The sequence below is a fragment of the Haematobia irritans genome, chromosome 3, assembly GCF_050003625.1.
Source record: "Haematobia irritans isolate KBUSLIRL chromosome 3, ASM5000362v1, whole genome shotgun sequence".
Taxonomy (NCBI): domain Eukaryota; kingdom Metazoa; phylum Arthropoda; class Insecta; order Diptera; family Muscidae; genus Haematobia; species Haematobia irritans.
The window spans coordinates 183,176,384-183,198,296 of NC_134399.1; the positions used below are offsets into that span (position 1 = coordinate 183,176,384).

At 29.1% G+C, this 21,913-nt stretch overlaps 1 protein-coding gene across 2 annotated transcripts in view; it reads left to right on the forward strand.

The window, feature by feature from the left end:
* The first annotated feature begins 292 nt into the window (after nucleotides 1-292).
* Nucleotides 293-21,913, forward strand: part of LOC142230484 (TWiK family of potassium channels protein 7) — a 244,455-nt gene continuing 222,834 nt past the window's right edge. Inside the window, exons 1-2 of one of the 2 annotated variants that reach the window (XM_075301127.1) lie at nucleotides 293-748; nucleotides 17,240-17,670. In XM_075301127.1, coding sequence (XP_075157242.1) covers nucleotides 17,470-17,670 — 201 coding nt within the window. In that variant the 5' untranslated portion in view covers nucleotides 293-748; nucleotides 17,240-17,469. The remainder of the gene's footprint in view (nucleotides 749-17,239; nucleotides 17,671-21,913) is intronic. The other variant, XM_075301128.1, reaches the window with a different exon arrangement.

Genomic DNA, 21,913 nt, shown 5'->3' on the forward strand with positions numbered 1-21,913 from the left:
TGGTTTTATCTAATGGGCCAATACAAACTTTTCTCAAGTGAAGCAAGTTTCACATAATAGGTGATGACAAAGATGCCTGTTGTCATTCTAGCATCTCAAGCATTTCAAAGTTTATTTTCCCCCTCTCTAATGAAGTAACTGATGATGATTATGATGTTGGTATTGCCGAACTACAGGAACAGATAAAACTAGAATCGTAATACACCCAAGCAGTTTAAATGAAGCAAAAATGTTAGAGCACATTTGATGAAACATTCATTCTCTCATACGAACTGGTGGGAACATGTTTGGAGGCTGCTCTGACTCGTTGGCAAGCAAACGGGCGGGGTGAATGAATAACTGTGGCAAGTAATCGCACAATTGCGAATTATTTTCCAGCATCTAAAGCGGCTGCAGTCTTAGTTGGTGTTTGGAAATCGTGGCGTAAGGAACTAAAAGCGAAGACGGTTAAAGGAATTTAAGAAAATTAATAAAAATCGAGAGAGAAATTCTAAATTTAACGTGAAAGTGGTATGGTGTTAGAAGAAAATTAAAAAAATGAATTGAAAAAGAAAAAATAAATTCAATTACTAATAATAAAAAATAAATAATTAAAAATAAATAACCAAAATAAGTTAGAAAAAATCATTCAGTGTAATATAACCAAAATAAAAAAAATGTTTCAGTGTATATTGTAGTTGTTGTCGAATTGTATGTTAATTAAATATTATACGAATAGTTTTGTGAAATTTTTGTATTTTTGTGAAAGGTGAATAAAATAATATCATAATCATATGTTGTGGAGAATTCAAGGTCGATATTAATCATACGTTCTGGTGAATTAAAGACCTATATCTCATTTTGTTACTAATTTTAGTGATTGTCTTTATAACCAACTATTTAGTTAACAACATTTATATGGCAAATAATTTTCAGATAATTTAATGAGAAAAGTTTTATGAAAGGCCTTTCATATACATTTATTTGTCAAGTGACTAATATTTGTAATGTTGCTGACACGAAGTGTTACTAATTTTAACGACTTTATATTTATTGTGTAATTATACCCACCACCATAGAATGGTGACGGGGGTATAATAAGTTTGTCATTTCGTTTGTAACACATCGAAATATCGATTTCCGACTATATAAAGTATATATATTCTTGATCAGGGAGAAATTCTAAGACGATATAACGATGTCCGTCTGTCCGTCTGTCTGTCTGTCTGTCTGTCTGTTGTAATCACGCTACAGTCTTCAATAATGAAGCAATCGTGCTGAAATTTTGCACAAGCTCGTCTTTTGTCTGCAGGCAGGTCAAGTTCGAAGATGGGCTATATCGGTCCAGGTTTTGATATAGTCCCCATATAAACCGACCTCCCGATTTGGGGTCTTGGGCTTATAGAAATCGTAGTTTTTATCCAATTTGCCTGAAATTTGAAATCTGGAGGTATTTTATGATCATAAAGAGGTGTGCCAAAAATGGTGAGTATCGGTCCACGTTTTGGTATAGCTCCCGATTTTACTTCTTGGGCTTATAGAAACCGCAGTTTTTATTCAATTTACCTGAAATTGGAAATCTAGAGGTATTGTAGGACCACAAATATGTGTGCCAAAAATTGTGAGTATCGGTCCATATTTTGGTATAGCCCCCATATAGACCGATCTCCCGATTTTACTTCTTGGGCTTATAGAAATCGCAGTTTTTATTCAATTTACCTGAAATTGGAAATATAGAGGTATAGTAGGACAACAAATACGTGTGCCAAAAATTGTGATTATCGGTCCATATTTTGGTATAGCCCCCATATAGACCGATCTCCCGATTTGGGGTCTTGGGCTTATAGAAACCGTAGTTTTTATCCAATTTGTCTGAAATTGGAAATCTAGAGGTATTTTAGGACCATAAAGAGGTGTGCCGAAAATGGTGAGTATCGGTCCATATTTTGGTATAGCCCCCATATAGATCGATTTCCCAATTTTACTTCTTGGGCTTCTAGAATCCGAAGTTTTTATCCTATTTGCCTGAAATTGTAAATATTCTGGTATTTTAGGCTCACAAAAACGTGTATCGGATTAAGTTTTTATCGGTCCATTTGGTAATGCCTCCATATAGACCGACTTCACTTCTTGAGGGTGTAGAAGGCGCACTGATAATGAAAATTGCTTGAAACTCAATGTAAAATTTCCAGATTTTACTTCTACAGATTTAAGATTTCAAATCAAGACGTTATTTTATAATTTTCTTGCACACTTACAAGAGATGTTAATGATTCCTCTAAACCTCAAACAAAAATGGTTCTTATAAATCCAGAATCTGATATAGTCCTCATAGGTGAAATCTTTAAATTTATCTTCGGGAAGTGTCCTCAAGTCCTCAAGCCCTCCTGCAATTTCAAAGGAAACCCTAATATTTGGTTCATGGTGGTGGGTATTTAAGATTCGGCCTGGCCGAACTTACTGCTGTATATACTTGTTTTTTTATTTTGTTGACTCAAATGACGAAAATATTTTGCCCCGTTCAATGGTCCTATACAACACAGAAAAAAAAATTCACGAAAATTTTTCCAATTAAAGTCTTAATTGAGCTTTAAAAAATATGCAATTAAAAATTTAATTAATTCCACAAATTTTTTAATTGAAGCAAAAATCAATCACAAAAATTAATAGTATCAGTTAATTTTTTAATTGATTTTCCATTAATTGATTAATTTAATTGACTTTCAATTAATTGATTTTCAATTAATTTTTTAATTTATAATTGATACTATCGTTTCTGTGATTGAAGACATTTCATTTAAAAAATTAATTGGATGAATAAATTCCGTGATTAAATCAGAATTTTTATTTTGTGTGAAGGGGAGTTTTTCAGCGCAACCATATTAAAAAGTTGCCCAACAAAGAAATTCCCATTGGAAGAATGGCTTCTGAATTGGATTTGTTAGCAATCCTTGGTTTACATGTGATTTGTGTTACGATCGGTAGTCTTGTTACTGTTCCGCCAATTTAGTTGCAAATTTGCCACTTTTATCAAAAGATAGAAAGTTTCTCAAAATTTCATTTCTATAGACAATTTTGTCAAAATTTTATTTTTATAGAAAAATTTATCAAAATTTTATTTATATAGAAAATTCTTTCAAAATTTTATTTCTATAGAAAATGTTGTCAAAATTTTATTTCTATAGAAAAATTTGTCAAAATTTTATTTCCCTAAAAAATTTTGTCAAGATTTTATTTCCATAGAAAATTTTCTCCAAATTTTATTTTATAGAAAATTTTCTCAAAATTTTATTTCTATAGAAAATTTTATCAAAATTTGATTTCTATAGAAAATTTTGTCAACTTTTTATTTCTACAAAAATATTGTCAAAATTGTATTTTTGTTGTTTTTTATTGCAGCTTAAAACCATACATTGACTAAACTATAGGAAAAGAGATATGTTTGTTTTGAATTTATTTCGGCATAAGCCGGCTATCATACAAAACCTTTTTTCAGAGGGTTCAAGTGTGGTTCATTGTTGGGTTTAATGAACTGCCTGAATTTATTCTGATAATTGGTTGATAGTTTTGCTGCAAGTAGAGGATGCTGATGAGGAATGTGGTAATTCCGAAACGTGCGTCCATCCAACCATCTTGCAGTCTATAGGGCTTTGCCCAAATAAATTTGACAAACATTCTTTTCCCCTGTTGGTTAAGCTACATTTGTAGTTTAGTAAATGTATAAACCATACATTGACTAAACTACAAGTGTAGTAAGCTGCAATAAAAAACAACAACAAATTTTGTTCAATAGAAAATTTCGTCAAAATTTTATTTCTATAGCAAAATTCGTCAAAATTTTATTTCTATAGAAAATGTTGTCAACTTTTTATTTCCACAAAAATATTGTTAAAATTGTATTTCTGTAGAACATTTTGTCAAAATTTTATTTCTATAGAAAATGTTCCCAAATTTTACGTCTATAGAATATTTTGTCAAAATTGTATTTCTATACAAAATTTTGTGGAAATGTTATTTCTATAGAAAATTTGTCAAAATTTTATTTCTATGGAAACTGTTGTTTATTTCTATAGAAAATTTTGTCAAAATTTTATTTCTATAGATAATTTTCTCAAAATATTATTTCTTTAGAAAATTTCGTAAAAATTTTATTTTTATAGATTTTTTTTTCAAAATTTTAATTCTATGCAAAATTTTGTCAAAATTTTATTTCTATAGAATATTTTGTCAAAGTTTTATTTCTATAGAAAATGTTGTCAAAATTTTATTTCTATAGAAAAATTTGTCAAAACTTTATGTCAAAATTTTTTTTTTATTTCTATAGAAAATATTGTCAAAATTTTATTTCTATAGAAAATTTTGTCAAAATTTTATATCTATAGAAAATTTTGCCAACATTTTATTTTTGTAGAAAATTTTGTCAAAATGTTATTTCTATAGAAAATTTTGTCAAAATTTTATTTCTATAGAAAATTTTGTCAAAATGTTATTTCTATAGAAAATTTTGTCAAAATTTTATTTCTATAGATAATTTTCTCAAAATATTATTTCTATAGAAAATTTCGTAAATATTTTATTTTTATGGAAAATTTTTTCAAAATTTTAATTCTATGCAAAATTTTGTCAAAATTTTATTTCTATAGAATATTTTGTCAACGTTTTATTTCTATAGAAAATGTTGTTAAAATTTTATTTTTATAGAAACATTTGTCAAAATTTTATGTAAAAATTTTATTTCTATAGAACATTTTGTCAAAATTTTATTTCTATAGAACATTTTGTAAAATTTTATTTCTATACAAAATTTTGTCAAAATTTTATTTCTATACAAAATACTGTCAAAATTTTATTTCTATAGAAATTTTTTTTCAAAATTTCATTTCTATAAAAATTTTGTCAAAATTTGATTTCTGTAGAAAATTTTGTCAAACTTTTATTTCTACAGAAAATTTTGTCAAAATTTCATTTCTACAAAAATTTTGTCAAAATTGTATTTCTGTAGAAAATTTTGTCAAAATTTTATTTCTATAGAAAATTTTGTCAAAATGTTATTTCTATAGAAAATTTTGTCACAATTTTATTTCTAAAGAAAATTTTATAAAATTTTTATTTCTATAGAAATCTTTTTCAAATGTTATTTCTATAGAAAATTTTCTCAAAATTTTATTTCTATAGAAAATTTTGTCAACATATTATTTCTATAGAAAATTTTATCAAAATTTGATTTCTATAGAAAATTTTCTCAAAATTGTATGTCAAAAATTTTTGACAAAGTTTTATTTCTACAGAATATTTTGTCAAAATTTTATTTCAATAGAAAATTTCGTCAAAATTTTATTGTCAACATTTTATTTCTACAAAAATTTTGTCAAAATTGTATTTCTGTAGAAAATTTTGTCAAAATTTTATTTCTATAGAAAATTTTGTCAAAATTGTATGTCTATAGAATATTTTGTCAACATTTTATTTCTTTACAAAATTTTGTCAAAATGTTATTTCTATAGAAAATTTTTATTTCTATAGAAAATTTTTTCAAATGTTATTTCTATAGAAAATTTTGTCAAAATTTTATTTCTTTAGAAAATTTTGTCAAAATATTATCTCTATAGAAAATTTTGTCAAAATTTTATTTCTATAGAACATTTTGTCAAAATTTTATTTCTATACAAAATTTTGTCAAAATTTTAATTCTATACAAAACACTGTCAAAATTTTATTTTGTATAGAAATTTTTTTTCAAAATTTTATTTCTATAAAAATTTTGTCAAAATTTGATTTCTATAGAAAATGTCAAACTTTTATTTTTACAGAAAATTTTGTCAAAATTTAATTTCTGTAGAAAATTTTGTCAAAATTTTATTTCTATATATAATTTTCTCAAAATTTTATTTCTATAGAAAATTTTGTCAACATTCTATTTCTATAGAAAATTTTGTCAAAATTTTATTTCTATAGAAAAATTTGCCAAAATTTTATTTCCCTAGAAAATTTTGTCAACATTTTATTTCTATAGAAAATGTTGTCAAAATTTTATTTCTATAGAAAATTTTGTCAAAATTTTATTTCTATAGATAATTTTCTGAAAATTTTATTTCTATAGAAAATTTTTTCAAAATGTTAATTCTATACAAAATTTTGTCAAAATTTTATTTCTTTAGAATATATTGTCAAAATTTTATTTCTATAGAAAATATTGTCAAAATTTTATTTCTATAGAAAATTTTGTCAAAATTTTATATCTATAGAAAATTTTGCCAACATTTTATTTTTGTAGAAAATTTTGTCAAAAATAAATAATATTGGAAACAAAAGACACCAACCGTACGCTAAAAATTGTCCACGGTAAAAGCCCATAATGGCTGCAGTTACTACTTTAGTGATTTCCTTTGTGTCTCCCATGGTTGAGAAGATGCTAGTTTCTCACATGGGATATTCTCAACGCAAGAAAAAAATATATATGGACGTTTTTCATCAACCTTTTTTGTAGAGTGAATCACATTGAATACAAACAACAATTTTATAGTCATGACCCAAATCAATATTGCCCTAATATTTGTAGGATTTGTTACTACCTTTGGAAAAGAAGAAAATATCTGAATAAACAAAGAGTATGAACTTTATTATCCTTACCTAAATGAGCTTAAAACTTAAGAAGATTTTTGCAAAATGAAAATCTTACTACAGTAGATTACAATTGGAATTTCTTAATATTGCGATATCAATATCAATATGGAAATGGGCGTTCCAAAGCGGAATTTGTGCAAAATGTAAGAATATTATTTTCAAAAAGATAATAACATGGTAACGAAATGTACACGAGAAAAATCAAATTCTTTCCTCCTTCCTTCAACTATCCGCTTCTTTGGCTTGTAATAAATACCAAGATCTTAAAGACAAAATCCAAGATTTTAAAGACAAAATCTCTGAAACCCTGCATGATTTTTTTTCCTATGTAGTAGGGTGGTGTGGTAGGCCCAACTTGAGCTGAAACTTTCCTTAGCGGTTATATAAAATCATTTGTTTCTTTTCTTATTTTGATGAACAGGAAACTAAAAATTTTCCAAAACTTTTGGTTTATTTAAAATTTATTTATATGTTATTTCTTCTAGTTCAACCCACTCAAAATATATTTAAATCTTATTTTTATTATCCAAATATTATTTAGTTGCAAATAATTACACTTATTTTAATGTTTTTGTTTTTCATAGTTATTCGAAAAAATATACATCAACGTCTATCGTCACTTCAGCAAATGTCCAGTGGCCAAAATATTCATTCAAGTGTCATTTAGATGCATGGCATTGCATAGAAACCCCTACGCCATAGCTAAGCTCAACATGATGATGCATCATGGACTGCCTTACATTGGTCTCAAAATTCTAATTATGTGGTTTTGTAATTAAAATGGACAATAATAAATATTTTTGTAATTAAAATGCAACAAACACACACAAAAAAACGAAATGTACGCAGTGTGAATATTCCTCTACAATTACGAGAGCACATAATATGGTCCATTAAAATAATTTTCACTTCAATACTCATACGCTCCCCGGTGCTGTTGTCTGCCTTTAGCAGCAATCGTTAGGAATTGAAATTAATATCACTCATACGTGACCTGTTGATGGCTTAGTTGGTTCATTAACACATCGAACTAAAAGAAAAAAAAAACAAGCAAGAAGAAAATAATCTGCAAAATAATGAAAACCTTTACAAGTGCAATGCAAATAGATACTTAAATATTTCATTGTTTATTTATAAATAATTTTACATGGTAAATATTTGCAAATTAATTAACCAGATTGCCTTTGCCATAGTAATATCTGCTTTATGTTACCAAAAAAATTCACAAGGAATTCATAGGTTTTTTGCCATATGTGAATATGGATGTCTTGTGAAACAATTACACAAGTCTACAAAAGTGTAAACAATTTTGAATGAAGAATATTTTTAGTTAAATGTTCACTTGCATATGTATACAGAAAAAATATTCACGAAAATTTTTCCAATTAAAATTTTAATTGAGTTTTAAAAAATATTCAATTAAAAGTTGAATTGAATCAAACAATTTTTAAATTGAAACAAAAATCAATCACAACAATTAATAGTATCAATTAGTTTTTTAATTGGATTAATTAATTTTTAATTGACCGTCAATTAATTTTTTAATTGATACTATCATTTCTGTGATTGAAGACATTCCAATTAAAAAATTAATTGGATCAATTAATTTCGTGATTGAATCAGAAAAAAAATTTTTGTGTGTAGAGTTTATTGATCATTGACTGAGGCAAGGTTCGATAAATTATCACAAACAAGTATGTATAGCCCTAAGTTCGGCCAGGCCGAATCTAATGTACCCTCCACTAGAGGTGTGCACGTGAGTAATATTTTACTCATGCTCACGCACACTCGCGATGGAGAAATCTTATTCACACACACTCACGTACGATATTTTTTGGTGGACTCATGCTCACGCACGCTCACGAAAAGAAAATTTGTACTCACGCACGAAAATCTTTTAAATGTCGTGACAGGTTCAGTTAGTCTATTCAGTCCATTGTGATACCACATTGGTGAACTTCTCTCTTATCACAGCTCTATGACAACGGACCTCCTTTTTGTAGACGAGTCCGAACGGCATTCCACATTACAGTGAAACCACTTAGAGAAGTTTTGAAATCATCAGAAATGTCACCAGCATTACTGAGGTGGGATAATCCACCGCTGAAAAACTTTTTGGTGTTCGGTAGAAGCAGGAATCGAACCCACGACCTTGTGTATGCAAGGCGGGCATGCTGACCATTGCATGACTAAAATATAGTCAAATTGGCTTTAGTGAAATAGTGAGTTCACTTTCACTTGTATAAAAAACTTGTATAAAAAATTTAGAAAATTTTCTCAAAATATTATTTCAACAGAAAATTTTGTCAAAATATTAATTTTATAGAAATTTTTGTAAAAATTTTATTTTTATAGAAAATTATGTAAAAATTTTATTTCTATAGAAATGTTTATAAAAGTTTTATTTCTACAGAAAATTATGAAAAATTTTATATCTATAGAAAATTTTGTAAAAATTTTATTTCTATAGAAAATTATGTAAATATTTTACTTAAATAGAATTTTTTTTTAAAATTTTATTTCTAAAGAAAATTTTGTCAACATTTCATTTCTATATAAAATGTTCTCAAAATTTTATTTCTTTAGAAAATTTTGTCTATAGAATTTGTTTCCAAAATTTTATTTCTATAGAAAATTTGCTCAAAATTTTATTTTTCTAGAATATGTCAAAATTTTATTTCTATAGACAAATTTCTAAAAATTTTATTATTGAGGTGGGATAATCCACCGCTGAAAAACTTTTTGGTGTTCGGTAGAAGCAGGAATCGAACCCACGACATTGTGTATGCAAGGCGGGCATGCTGACCATTGCATTACTAAAATATAGTCAAATTGGCTTTAGTGAGTTGACTTTTTTTTGAGCGTATAAAAAAATTTAGAAAATTTTCTCAAAATATTATTTCTATAGAAAATTTTGAATGCGTATATCATCTGTGATGCGCATTTAGACTGATTGTCTGTACGAAGTACACATAGTGTACCGTAGTACATGTAATGATATAATGGCATTATTTATTAGCCTATCATTACCAGTTATTTTTATGGTGTATGGAAACGTGAAAATGTTGGTCAAAATGGTTGGGAAGACAGCTGTTTCGGATTTCCACATCCTCATCAGTTCCCTTTATAGGACGATCTACTGATCTCAATTATTAGACTATGTTGGTAAGTCATTCTTATATTGCAAAGAACGAGCTTAAGCCAATCCAACATGTCCAAAATTTTAATTTTATAGAAATTTTTGCAAAAATTTTATTTTTATAGAAAATTATGTTAAAATTTTATTTCTATAGAAATGTATATAAAAGTTTTATTTCTACAGAAAATTATGAAAAATTTTATATCTATAGAAAATTATGAAAAAAATTATATCCATAGAAAACTATGTAAACATTTTACTTAAATATAAATTTTTTTAAAAATTTTATTTCTAAAGAAAATTTTGTCAACATTTCATTTCTATATCAAATTTTCTCAAAATTTTATTTCTTTAGAAAATTTTGTCTATAGAATTTGTTTCCAAAATTTTATTTCTATAGAAAATTTGCTCAAAATTTTATTTTTCTAGAATATATCAAAATTTTATTTCTATAGACAAATTTCTAAAAATTTTATTATTGAGGTGAAAAACTTTTTGGTGTTCGGTAGAAGCAGGAATCGAACCCACGACATTGTGTATGCAAGGCGGGCATGCTGACCATTGCATGACCAAAATATAGTCAAATTGGCTTTAGTGAAATATTGAGTTCACTTTTTTTGAGTGTATAAAAAATTTAGAAAATTTTCTCAAAATATTTCTATAGAAAATTTTGTCAAAATATTAATTTTATAGAAAATTTTGTAAAAATTTTATTTCTATAGAAAATTATGTAAAAATTTTATTTCTATTGAAATGTGTATAAAAGTTTTATTTCTACAGAAAATTATGAAAAATTTTATATCTATAGAAAATTTTGTAAAAATTTTATTTCTATAGAAAATTATGTAAAAATTTTACTTAAATAGAACATTTTTTTAAAAAATTTATTTCTAAAGAAAATTTAGTCAACATTTCATTTCTATATAAAATTTTCTCAAAATTTTATTTCTTTAGAAAATTTTGTCCATAGATTTTTTTTTCAAAATTTTATTTCTATAGAAAATTTTGTCAAAATATTATATTTATAGAAATTTTTGTAAAAATTTTATTTTTATAGAAAATTATGTAAAAATTTTATTTCTATAGATTTGTTTATAAAAGTTTTATTTCTACAGAAAATTATGAAAAATTTTATATCTATAGAAAATTTTGTAAAAATTTTACTTAAATAGATTTTTTTTTTAAAAATGTTATTTCTAAAGAAAATTTTGTCAACATTTCATTTCTATATAAAATTTTCTCAAAATTTTATTTCTTTAGAAAATTTTGTCTTTAGAAATTTTTTTTCAAAATTTTATTTCTATAGAAAATTTGCTCAAAATTTTATTTCTATAGAAAATTTGCTCAAAATTTTATTTCTATAGAAAATTTGCTCAAAATTTTATTTCTATAGAAAATTTCTTCAAAATTTTATGTCTCTAGACATTTTTTGTAAAAATGTTATTTATATAGAAGATTATGTAAAAATTTTATTTCTATAGAAAATTTTGTAAAAATTTTATTTTTATAGATAATTTTGTGAAAATTTTATTTCTATAGATTTTTTTTTATTTTTAAAGAAAATTTGTCAAAACTTTATTTCTATAGAAAAAATTTTCAACGCTTTATTTCTATAGAAAATTTTGTCAAAATTGTATTTCTATATGTGGGAAATTTAAGCATCTCTTAGTTGAGGATGCTTTTGAAAAATGTAAGAAAACCCCAAGAATTCTACCAGTCTACCAAACAGTAAAAAATCTACAATTTTTGGTAGAATTCTACAAACTGTTGCAACCATGGTTGCATTGCGTTAATTGAACAAAGGGCTGGAATGTTATTCTTATTGATAAAAACAAAATTAAACTAATGTGTCCATAATAACAAACTGTCGATTAAAAATTTGTAACTAAGTATAAATACTACCTGCAGTTTACAAAAGGTTTGTAGTCAATATCACAGTATTTCCAGATTAATATCCAGTCCATTGACCTCAACCCATAATGAAGAGGGACCTAACCGAATTAGTGAATGGTTGTCGTCGAAGATTGGCAGATATCATGGAAAACTTCGAAGATTCCTGGAACATGGATTCATGGATTGAGGAAGAATTAATGGAGAAGTGGAATGATGACACCCAATGGAGTACTGTTCCAGAGAAACCAGAAGAGGATGAGCCTTCAACATCTAGATCTGCTCTAGCCAGGGTCCAATACGAAGATGGTGTTATATTGCGAAAACGTAATGTTAACGCATCGAAAGTACCCAAGCACTTTCGTTTTGGTCACATATGGGATTAAATATTTAGCTGAGAGCCAACCTGAAGAACCAGCTGGCGTTCGGAAGCGATGATTGTCGTCGATTGCTAGAGAGAATGATGAAATGTGTCAATCAATCGAAGTGGAAAGACGATGACTACTATGATAACAACAACAACTGTAATAGCAGCAAAAAATTGTGTCCTATATATAGCAAAAAAACATTTATCAAAAATGAATATGTATTAAAATTATAGAAAAATATTTACTTTTTTAATTTGTAAAACTGTTTACTTAAGAAAAATGTTTTTTAATGTTTTTGTTTTTTTTTTTTTTATAAAATTTATATATAAAATAAAATTTTTACTATGGAATTTTTTTCCAAAGATTTATAAATAATTAATTTAGAAATATATAAATATACAATAAGGTGTAACGTAATATATAAATAAGTAAAAATTTAAAGACAAAATAAACATGAAAAAGTTTTAAGTTTTTGAGAAGGAAAGAGGTACACCATATAATTATGAAATTATATGGTGTACCTCTTTTTTTTTTGGTAATTGGACGGTCCACCCTTTAGTCTGACAAAATGATTTATTTTAATTCAGTGTACACGATTTTTTGATATTTGGTCGGGGAAGGGGAACCCATTTTGGAATAGTGAAAAATTCTGCGAATTACTTCCAATGTGGGGGAGGATGTGAAATGAATGATGATTTTCCAATACCTGGTCGGAGATGGGTACGTCCTCCCTGTCTGATTTTTTGAAGTTTGAAAATTTTTTGGGAACTCTGTACTTAATATTTTGATATTTGCACGAAAAGGAAGCCCTTTTTTCTAAAGAATATTAGCAAAACCTTTTCAATTTTTATACACTGCGCCAGAGCTGTGGAGTCGAGCCAATTTTGCTCGACTCCGACTCTAGCATTTTTCATCAGCTCGGCTCCGACTCCGACTCCAGAGTCGACTCCGGGTAATATAACTAAATCTCATTTTAATACCACTAATTTGTAGTTCTATGGTGGGGGTACCGTAAGTGGATCAATATAAAGTATGGTATTTATTTATGTGTGCAAAAAAAGTCTTTATTTCACATTAGATGCCAATTGAACTCTATATTTCAAATTTAGGACAATGTTTAATAAATAAAATAATGATATAAATGCCCATCTTAATATGAGAAGATACCAACTGTAAATGTATTTGTGGACCAAACTTATTGATACTATCTCAAATCCTTTAAATTTGTTGCGAGCTATATAAAGGTTTATATTCCCATATGCATGAATTTGAATCTGAATCGATTTAGACAAAATTGTATATACTTCTATCAAACCTATGTACTTAAAATTTAAATCTAAGGTAATGTGACGAAACACAGTTTTAACAAAAAATAAAAATGCAAGGAAAGTCTAAAGTCGGGCGGGCCGATTATAATATACTCTGCACAACTTTGTATTTAGATCAAATCAGACTTCTACAAAATATCGGGCAATATTTGGGAAATATTTATAATTGTTTAGACAATTTCGCAAAAATGCATTTATGATTCATTCATTGAAAAATTTGAAAATTTGAGTCATTTCTACAAGTTTTCGACTTAGCATTGAGTATCAGTGAGCATGCAATTTTGGAAAAAATTTTGTCTAGTAAATAAAATTTTGCAAAATTTTATATAGAAAATAATATTTCTATAGTAATAAAATTTTGAATACATTTTTTATAGCAGTGAGTATCAGTGAGCATCAGTAAGAAAAACATTTTTGAGAAAATTTGCTATAGAAATATAGAATACAATTTTTTCTTATAGGAATAAAATTTTGAAAAAATTATCAATATAAATACAATTTTAGAAAAAATAAAATTCTGCAAAATATTCTACAGAAACAAAATTTTGACTAAGTTTTCTATAGAAATAAAATTTTGACAAAATTTCCTATAGAAATAAAATTTTGACCAAATTTTCTAATAGAAACATCTATTACTATAAAATTTTGGCAAAATTTCCTATAGAAATAAAATTTTGACTAAATTTTCAAGTAAGAAAATCTATTACTATAAAATTTTGGCAAATTTTTCTATAGAAATAAAATTTTGACTTAAATTTTTATAGAAATAAAATTATCAATAGAAATAAATTAAAAAAAAAAATATGTGACAAACAAAATTTTCCAAAATTTTCTATAGAAATAAAATTTTGCAAAATATTCTATAGAAACAAAATTTTGACTCAATTTTCTTAGAAAAAAATATTTCTATAGTAATAAAATTTTGAGTAAATAAAATTTTGACAAAACTTTTTATAGAAATAACATTTTGACAAAATTTTCTATAAAAAACAGCTTTGAAAAAATTTTCTGTCAATATTCCACATATGTATATGACCTTAAAATAAAATTGTTTGAAATATTTCAAATAAATTGATATGGGCATTAAAATGGATCGATCCAGCCCATCTGCTAGTCTAACATTTTAGGAAACATAAAAGATAGCCGTAATTGGAATTTGATTTTCATTTACAATCATGCTGTACATTGATCGAATGAATAACGCCCAACTTACGGCCGTATACACTTGTTTTGTTTGATAACTTCTTGTTGATAACTTCTTGATACGAGTCTTCCGTTGCCTCCAGGTCCAAACATCATCTAATAATATCATCAGCCATTAAGCTATTCTATACCATGTGGTTTCAAAGTGTGCTCTGTCCTGTTATTGTCTCAAATCTTCTATATGTGACGCCATAATCAGAAAATCAGAGTTCGTACTACTCTTGTTGTCCCATATAAATTTGGTTTGCTCGCAGTCCGAGGCGGAAGCTCAATGTTCTTTCCATTAATCATTGTACTAGTATTTAACATTGATTCTGTAAGTATATAAAGAGAGCGGGGGAAAACATCTGTAAGAAAAAGTTGATATAGCTTCTGAATATCGGCCTCATCAGCAGTAGTTCTGCAGCTTTTGCAATGGTAAATGCCTTCGCCTAAAAATTCTACATTCGCCACCCATTTTATATGAATCTCTATTCCCCAACTCTTTGCAGAAAATACCACGGCCAGTGCCTTCAACCATACGTATGAATGTTCAGGTCTGCAAAATGTATACGTCCTTCTTCCCTATCCTCTATACTTGGTATAATCGAATTCAACTTGTCCTCATATAAATAGATGCTTAGTCGCCATAAAGTCGGTCCTAATATCTAACCGACTGAAACAACAAGTTCCGCGTTTCGGAGCAAGTCCAGGCTCTTCAGTTTCATGAAGTCAGTCGCATTGTGGGAACAATTTACTTCGAATATCCGAATACATATTTTATGAAATTTTATTAAAATTTTTATTAACGCACCCATGGAAAAATTATTACCACACGGGCTCAAATCGATACCGTACGTTATTGATAGTTAGCCAACCACGTATGCTACAATATCAATAGCTAACGGTACAAGCGGTACGCAAAGCATGAAAGTACCATATGGTATTATGAAAATACCAATATGGTGTTGAAAATAATACCTAAGCTGTATTAATATTTATACCATAAAGGTATTGATATATAAACAGTGTGGTATTACCAAATAGTACCAAAACGGCATTGGGTTTAATACAAACCCGGTATTTATTAATACATGTTAGTTTAATAAAACATACGCAACAAAGACTTTTTTCTTTAATGTATTTAATATGTAAAATACATACATATACACTCATAGAAAAAAATCATGAACGGCGTGCTAATTTCAGAACGATCCGTTCATGAAAGTGATGGTGTCAATCTGACAACGATTAAGTGACACCATTCGTTGACAAAACAACAACCAGCGTTCATGATCTGAAAACGAAATGGTTACCAATTTATAAAAATAAAAAATAAAAAACCTATTTCTGATGCCGTGACTCGAACATGTGTTGTCTGCACCATACGCATTGCACCACCGGCGGAGCTGCCATAACAACGTCTAACGATTATTTTAAGACTTTTCATGGCCAAAAAAAAACGAATATCGTTCATGAAATCGTGAACATCCCGTTTGATTTTTTGTGAACGTTTCCGTTTTATTTTGTCACCGTCCGTTCACGATTGTGGAACGGGTTCTTTCTATTAGTGTACCTAATTTTTTCATCTTTTTATTTTCTAAAAGTTATTCCCAAGTTATTGCCTAAATTCTATGTCCCATCGCAGGAATGCATCAAGTTGTTTGCTGTGAGATTTGGAAAGTTGTTATATGTATCTTACGCATTTAATGAGAGAATAATGCCTAATTAACAAAAATTAATAATGCTAAAACATAGTATACTTACCAATGCTTTACAAATTTAGTTTTTTGGTCGTCACGTTTTCCAAGAAATATTGTAATTTACTCGCCTACTTACTTTATGTGAAGAAAATAAACTACCAAGGCGACCAATTAGTTTTTAGCAACGGCGACATCCCAGAAAAAATACTTCATCAGTAAGACTTTAGTTGCGTTTTTTGGTATGCAATAAAGTAGGCAGTGCATCCACGCTGCATGAATCGGTGGCAATAACGTAAACGAGTAATCAAACTATTTTATGATCATCCGTTTACGTTATTGCAACCAATTCATGCAGTATGAATCCATGAAATGTAGTGCTGTTTTCCTTCACCCCAACAATGCTATAATCAAGATTATTATCACTTCTGAGCAATATTTCTATTAAAATGAGCAATTATATGAGCGCTATGTAGAAGCTGCTCTAAATCGGACATTGCCCACAAAAATCAGCGCTGATTCGGTTGTTTTGTAAGCAGTTGTTACTACATCTCTCCCTTACAATCCTGCTGAAATAGTGCTCTTTTTTTTGCTGGGATATCATATGTTATGGGGATGTGATAGTTAATACCATAATAATACCGAATATAAATGATTTGATATAAAGTGGTATCAAAAGTGAAAGGTAACGTGAACCAATCTATTAATACCAAAAGGTAATGGCCACGTACCGCCTTTTTTCTACCAGTACGTTTAATAAAATTTTGGCCGAAGAAATTTAAAAAGACAAACTCTTCCATGAGAGAACTCTAGCCTTAAAATGTCTTTTGTCCGATTCTAATAAACTGGTAAATTCTAGCTTCAGCCATTTGAACTATGCATCGATCTTACGCTAGACAACCTTCCAAAATATGATGAGAAGCGGGCTGAATTAATTTATTCCATAATTTATATTAAGAAAACGACTAACAATATTCTGAAAATTATTTGCCTATATTATGTAAATAAAAAAATTCTTATACAAAACAGTTTTATGCATAAAATAAAATGATTACTTTCGAAATGAAGAAAATCTCATTTGCCTCGAAATGAAAATGAAGTTAAAAATTATACCTAATATCATTTGACCATCAGTTCTTCAAAACTTCACAAACATAAGGCAGACATAACAAAAAAACGAAAACAAAAACAAAAACGAGCCATATTCATCTTGCTCCGCTGTTTGTATGAAGGACTAACATTCCAGAGCATCTCCAAAAATGGTTGAATTCGATGCCACCGATGATGCCAATGCGGAGCTGCTAAATAAACTGAAACATTTGGATGTGCGTGTCGAGACTGTAGAGACCAATAAAGGAATCTGCAAGAAAAGTTTTTGGAAGTCTTTAAAATTAAGATCGGCATTTAATCATATTGGCTTACTGGTGGGTTTATCCATCTACTGTGGAGTTGGTGGCATGGTAAGTAGATTTATATATGCATTTCATTTATTTAACATTTTTAATATAAAATTCAAATTTAATTTATTTGACTCTTTTGGTGCAAAAAAAAAAAAAAAAACTAACTAATAAAACACTATTCATGCCTTTAAGGAGAATAAAAATCTAAATAATTGCATTTATTCTAAAGCACCTCAGGCAGGCACTTGGAAAACAAAGGAAGAATAGCAGTAAAAGAGAAAGTGGAAAATTTAAATGGACATTGACATGAACTCAATAAACAACGAACATACATACATTTGTGAACGATTAAAGTACACGAATGGAAGCACGTAAACCCTGAGTTTACTTATTTTCTTGGTTTATCGATAAACATGGACATGCATATCAAAAATGTTAAATTGTTGCTTATGTAAATATGCGATTCTCAGGATTAAAAAAAAAATGTAGTTGTTGCGTTTTTACAAAAAATAATTTAAACTAATTCTCTCAATTCATATCGACTTGTTATATCCCCTTCATAATAGAATTGGACAACACTCATCGATAAGAGAAATGTTTATAAGAGACAACCATCTCTCCTAACGTAATCTAACAATATCCTTTTGCTATAGAATGGGGGTATCAGAGAACTACAAGCGGTTAGAATTTACTAGTTCATACATTTGTAAGAAGTTTTAAATTCAAAAGTTCCCATATGTTTTTCGAGAGAAATAATTTTTCTTAAATAAATCATCATCACGACATCTCCTTACTAATTAAGCACTTACATTCACACTCGATGCTCATTGAAACATTCATAACTACGATATTCAATGTTAAACACAAAACACGTAGCAATGAAACGATAAGTTGGCATCACAAATTTACATAAATAGGGGGAGAGAGAGAACTAGAATAGCATGGAGTATTTTTTATAAATGATCAATTCGTTATAGAGAAAATGGACCATACATGCCTGTCATACAAAAAATTCATTCTTCCAATGATCACTTATACACATACAGTTTTTAAAATTATTATTATCCAGTAAAAATGTTTGTTTTTTTTTTTTTGCAAGTTGTCATGGGTTAGTTTGGAACTTGTGTATAAATAACCCCTTAAGTTCGACAAGTGAGGAAGAAAACAATTCTGTATTTACTTTGGCAACACTACGCAAACTTTCTTTTAGTGCTGGATAACCATGCCATGAGGGTGTTTTTTTCGCACTTTGCCCAGATTATTATCTTTTTAGGCTCTTTTGTTCACTTTTTTCTGGGTGTAGGACTGTTTTTATAAGTTAGTGCATATGTTTGCAACACCCAGAAGGAGACGAGATAGACACATGGTGTCTTTGGCAAAAATGCTCAGGGTGGGCTCCTAAGTAGAGATGTGCACGTGATTAATATTTTATTCACGCTCACGCACACTCACGACGGAGAAATCTTATTCCCGCACACTCACGCACGATATTTTTTGGTAGGACTCACGCTCACGCACGCTCACGAAAAGAAAATTTGTACTCACGCACGAAAATCTTTTAAATGTCGTGACTCACGAGAAACCTCGTGACTCACGAATAATGTTATGAATAATTTATCTATAGAACCTGACTGAAAATATGAATATGATTAAAATCGAGAGCGTTATAAAACTTTTAACACTTAGGATGTCACTAGGTTAGGTTAGGTGGCAGCCCGATGTATCACGCTCACTTAGACTATTCAATCTATTGTGATACCACATTGGTGAACTTCTCTCTTATCACTGAGTGCTGCCCGATTCCATGTTAAGCTCAATGACAATGGACCTCCTTTTTATAGCCGAGTCCGAACGGCGTTCCACATTGCAGTGAAACCACTTAGAGAAGCTTTAAAACCCTCAGAAATGTCACCAGCATTACTGAGGTGGGATAATCCACCGCTGAAAAACTTTTTGGTGTTCGGTCGAAGCAGGAATCGAACCCACGACCTTGTGTATGCAAGGCGGGCATGCTAACCATTGCACCACGGTCACTAAAATTATATATGAATTAAACTCGTAAGCATTTTATGTTCGTAAGCGGGCTTATTTTCGTGAGCGTGTTTTTCCGAAATTCGTTACTCACGCACACTCACCAATATATTATTTTCGTGACACACGCTCACGCACGACATTTGTTTGGTTAAGCACGCTCAGGTACACTCACGCCGTTACCATCAGCGGGACTCATGTCTCACGCGTGAGTCACGAAAATTTTCGTGAGTCACGACAATTTCGTGTCACGTGCACACCTCTACTCCTAAGTCGATATAGCCATGTCCGTCTGTCTGTGAACACATTTTTGTAATCAAAATCTAGGTCGCAGTTTTAGTCCAATCGACTTCAAATTTGGCACAAGTATGTGTTTTGGCTCAGAATAGAACCCTATTGGTTTTGGAAGAAATCGCCTGATATGGACTTATATGACTCCAGAAGCCAAAGTTTTACCCTAATTTGCTTAAAATTTTGCACAAGAAGAACAATTAGTACTAGAGTCAAGTGTGCCAAATTTTATTGAAATCGGTTCAGATTTAAATATAGCTCCCATATATATCTTTCGCCCGATATGGACTAATATGGTCCCAGAAGCTATAGTTTTAGCCCAATTTGGTTGAAAATTTGACTAGGAGTACAATTAGTACTGTAGTCAAGTATGCCAAATTTTATTGAAATCGGTTAAGATTTAGATATAGCTCCCATATATATCGTTCGCCCGATTTACACTCATATGACCACAGTGGCCAACCTTTTACTCCGATTTACTTGAAATTTTGCACAGGAAGTAGAATTAACATTCCAACTGTATGTACCAAATTGGGATGAAATCGGTTCAGATTCTGATATAGCTCCCATATATATTGTTCGCCCGATTTCCACTCATATGACCACAGAGGCCAATTTTAAACTCCGATTTATTTGAAATATTGCACAGGGAGTAGAATTAGCATTGACCCAGGGAAATCAACAATAACTGATTGGTATGCAAAATTCAAGCGTGGTGAAATGAGCACGGAGGACGGTGAACGCAGTGGACGCCCGAAAGGGGTGGTTACCGACGAAAACATAAAAAAAAATCCACAAAATAATTTTGAATGACCGTAAAATGAAGTTGATCGAGATAGCAGAGGCCTTAAAGATATCAAAGGAACGTGTAGGTCATATCATTCATCAATATTTGGATATGCGGAAGCTCTGTGCAAAATGTGTGCCGCGCGAGCTCACATTTGACCAAAAACAACAACGTGTTGATGATTCTGAGCGGTGTTTGCAGCTGTTGACTCGTAATACACCCGAGTTTTTCCGTCGATATGTGACAATGGATGAAACATGGCTCCATCACTACACTTCTGAGTCCAATCGACAGTCGGCTGAGTGCACGGATGAAAAAGACTGTTTTTCATATGTTTGGCTATAAACATTATATGTTTGGAACACAAATTTTTAAACACAATATTTTTGAGTGCAAGCATATAATGTTCATAAACTAGCATAACATGTTTGGGACATATATGTTAATATGTTAGAACATATTATGTTTGGGACATAAAATGTTTGTAAATATAATATGCTTGGATGCAAACATATATTAATTTAGAAATAGCCTATAAACATATATGTGTTTAGTAGCTTGGAGCGCTATTTAACAGGGAGCGATATTGAATTAAGTTGGTGGTTGTTGCTTGTTATTACAAAATTAACATTTTATTTTTCCTTGGGCAATTGATCAGCTACTTCTTTGATCCTTACAAACTGTGTGGTCCGCTGTTCGAATCCCCGTCCGGCAAAAGGTAAAATTAAAATAAAAAAAATCATAAAATTGAATAATTTCGTCTACAATATTTGTATTACAGAAAAAGGTGCTAAGAACTAAAAAATCTCGTGGAAGTGAGAAAGATGTCGGGGAATATACAATTGGGCAGAAACAAAATTTTGAGCATTCAGGTCGAAAACCTATGTTGTTAGCATCTATATTACCTGTTTATTTTCATAATTCATTATGATTGTAAATATATAAATAAATAAATAAAATTTTGAGCACAATATTGTTTGGGAGAATTTTTTTTAAGCATATAATATTTTTGGGTGCAAAATGCTTCCAAACATATTATATGGTCACATAATAACATATTGTTTTTTGGAAGACAACATTATTGAATTTGGATGCAAAAATACAAAATGTTTGGAACTTAGACTACCCAAACATATATTGTTTAGACCAATATGCTTTCAAACATATTATATATTGGTAGAGATCAAACATTTA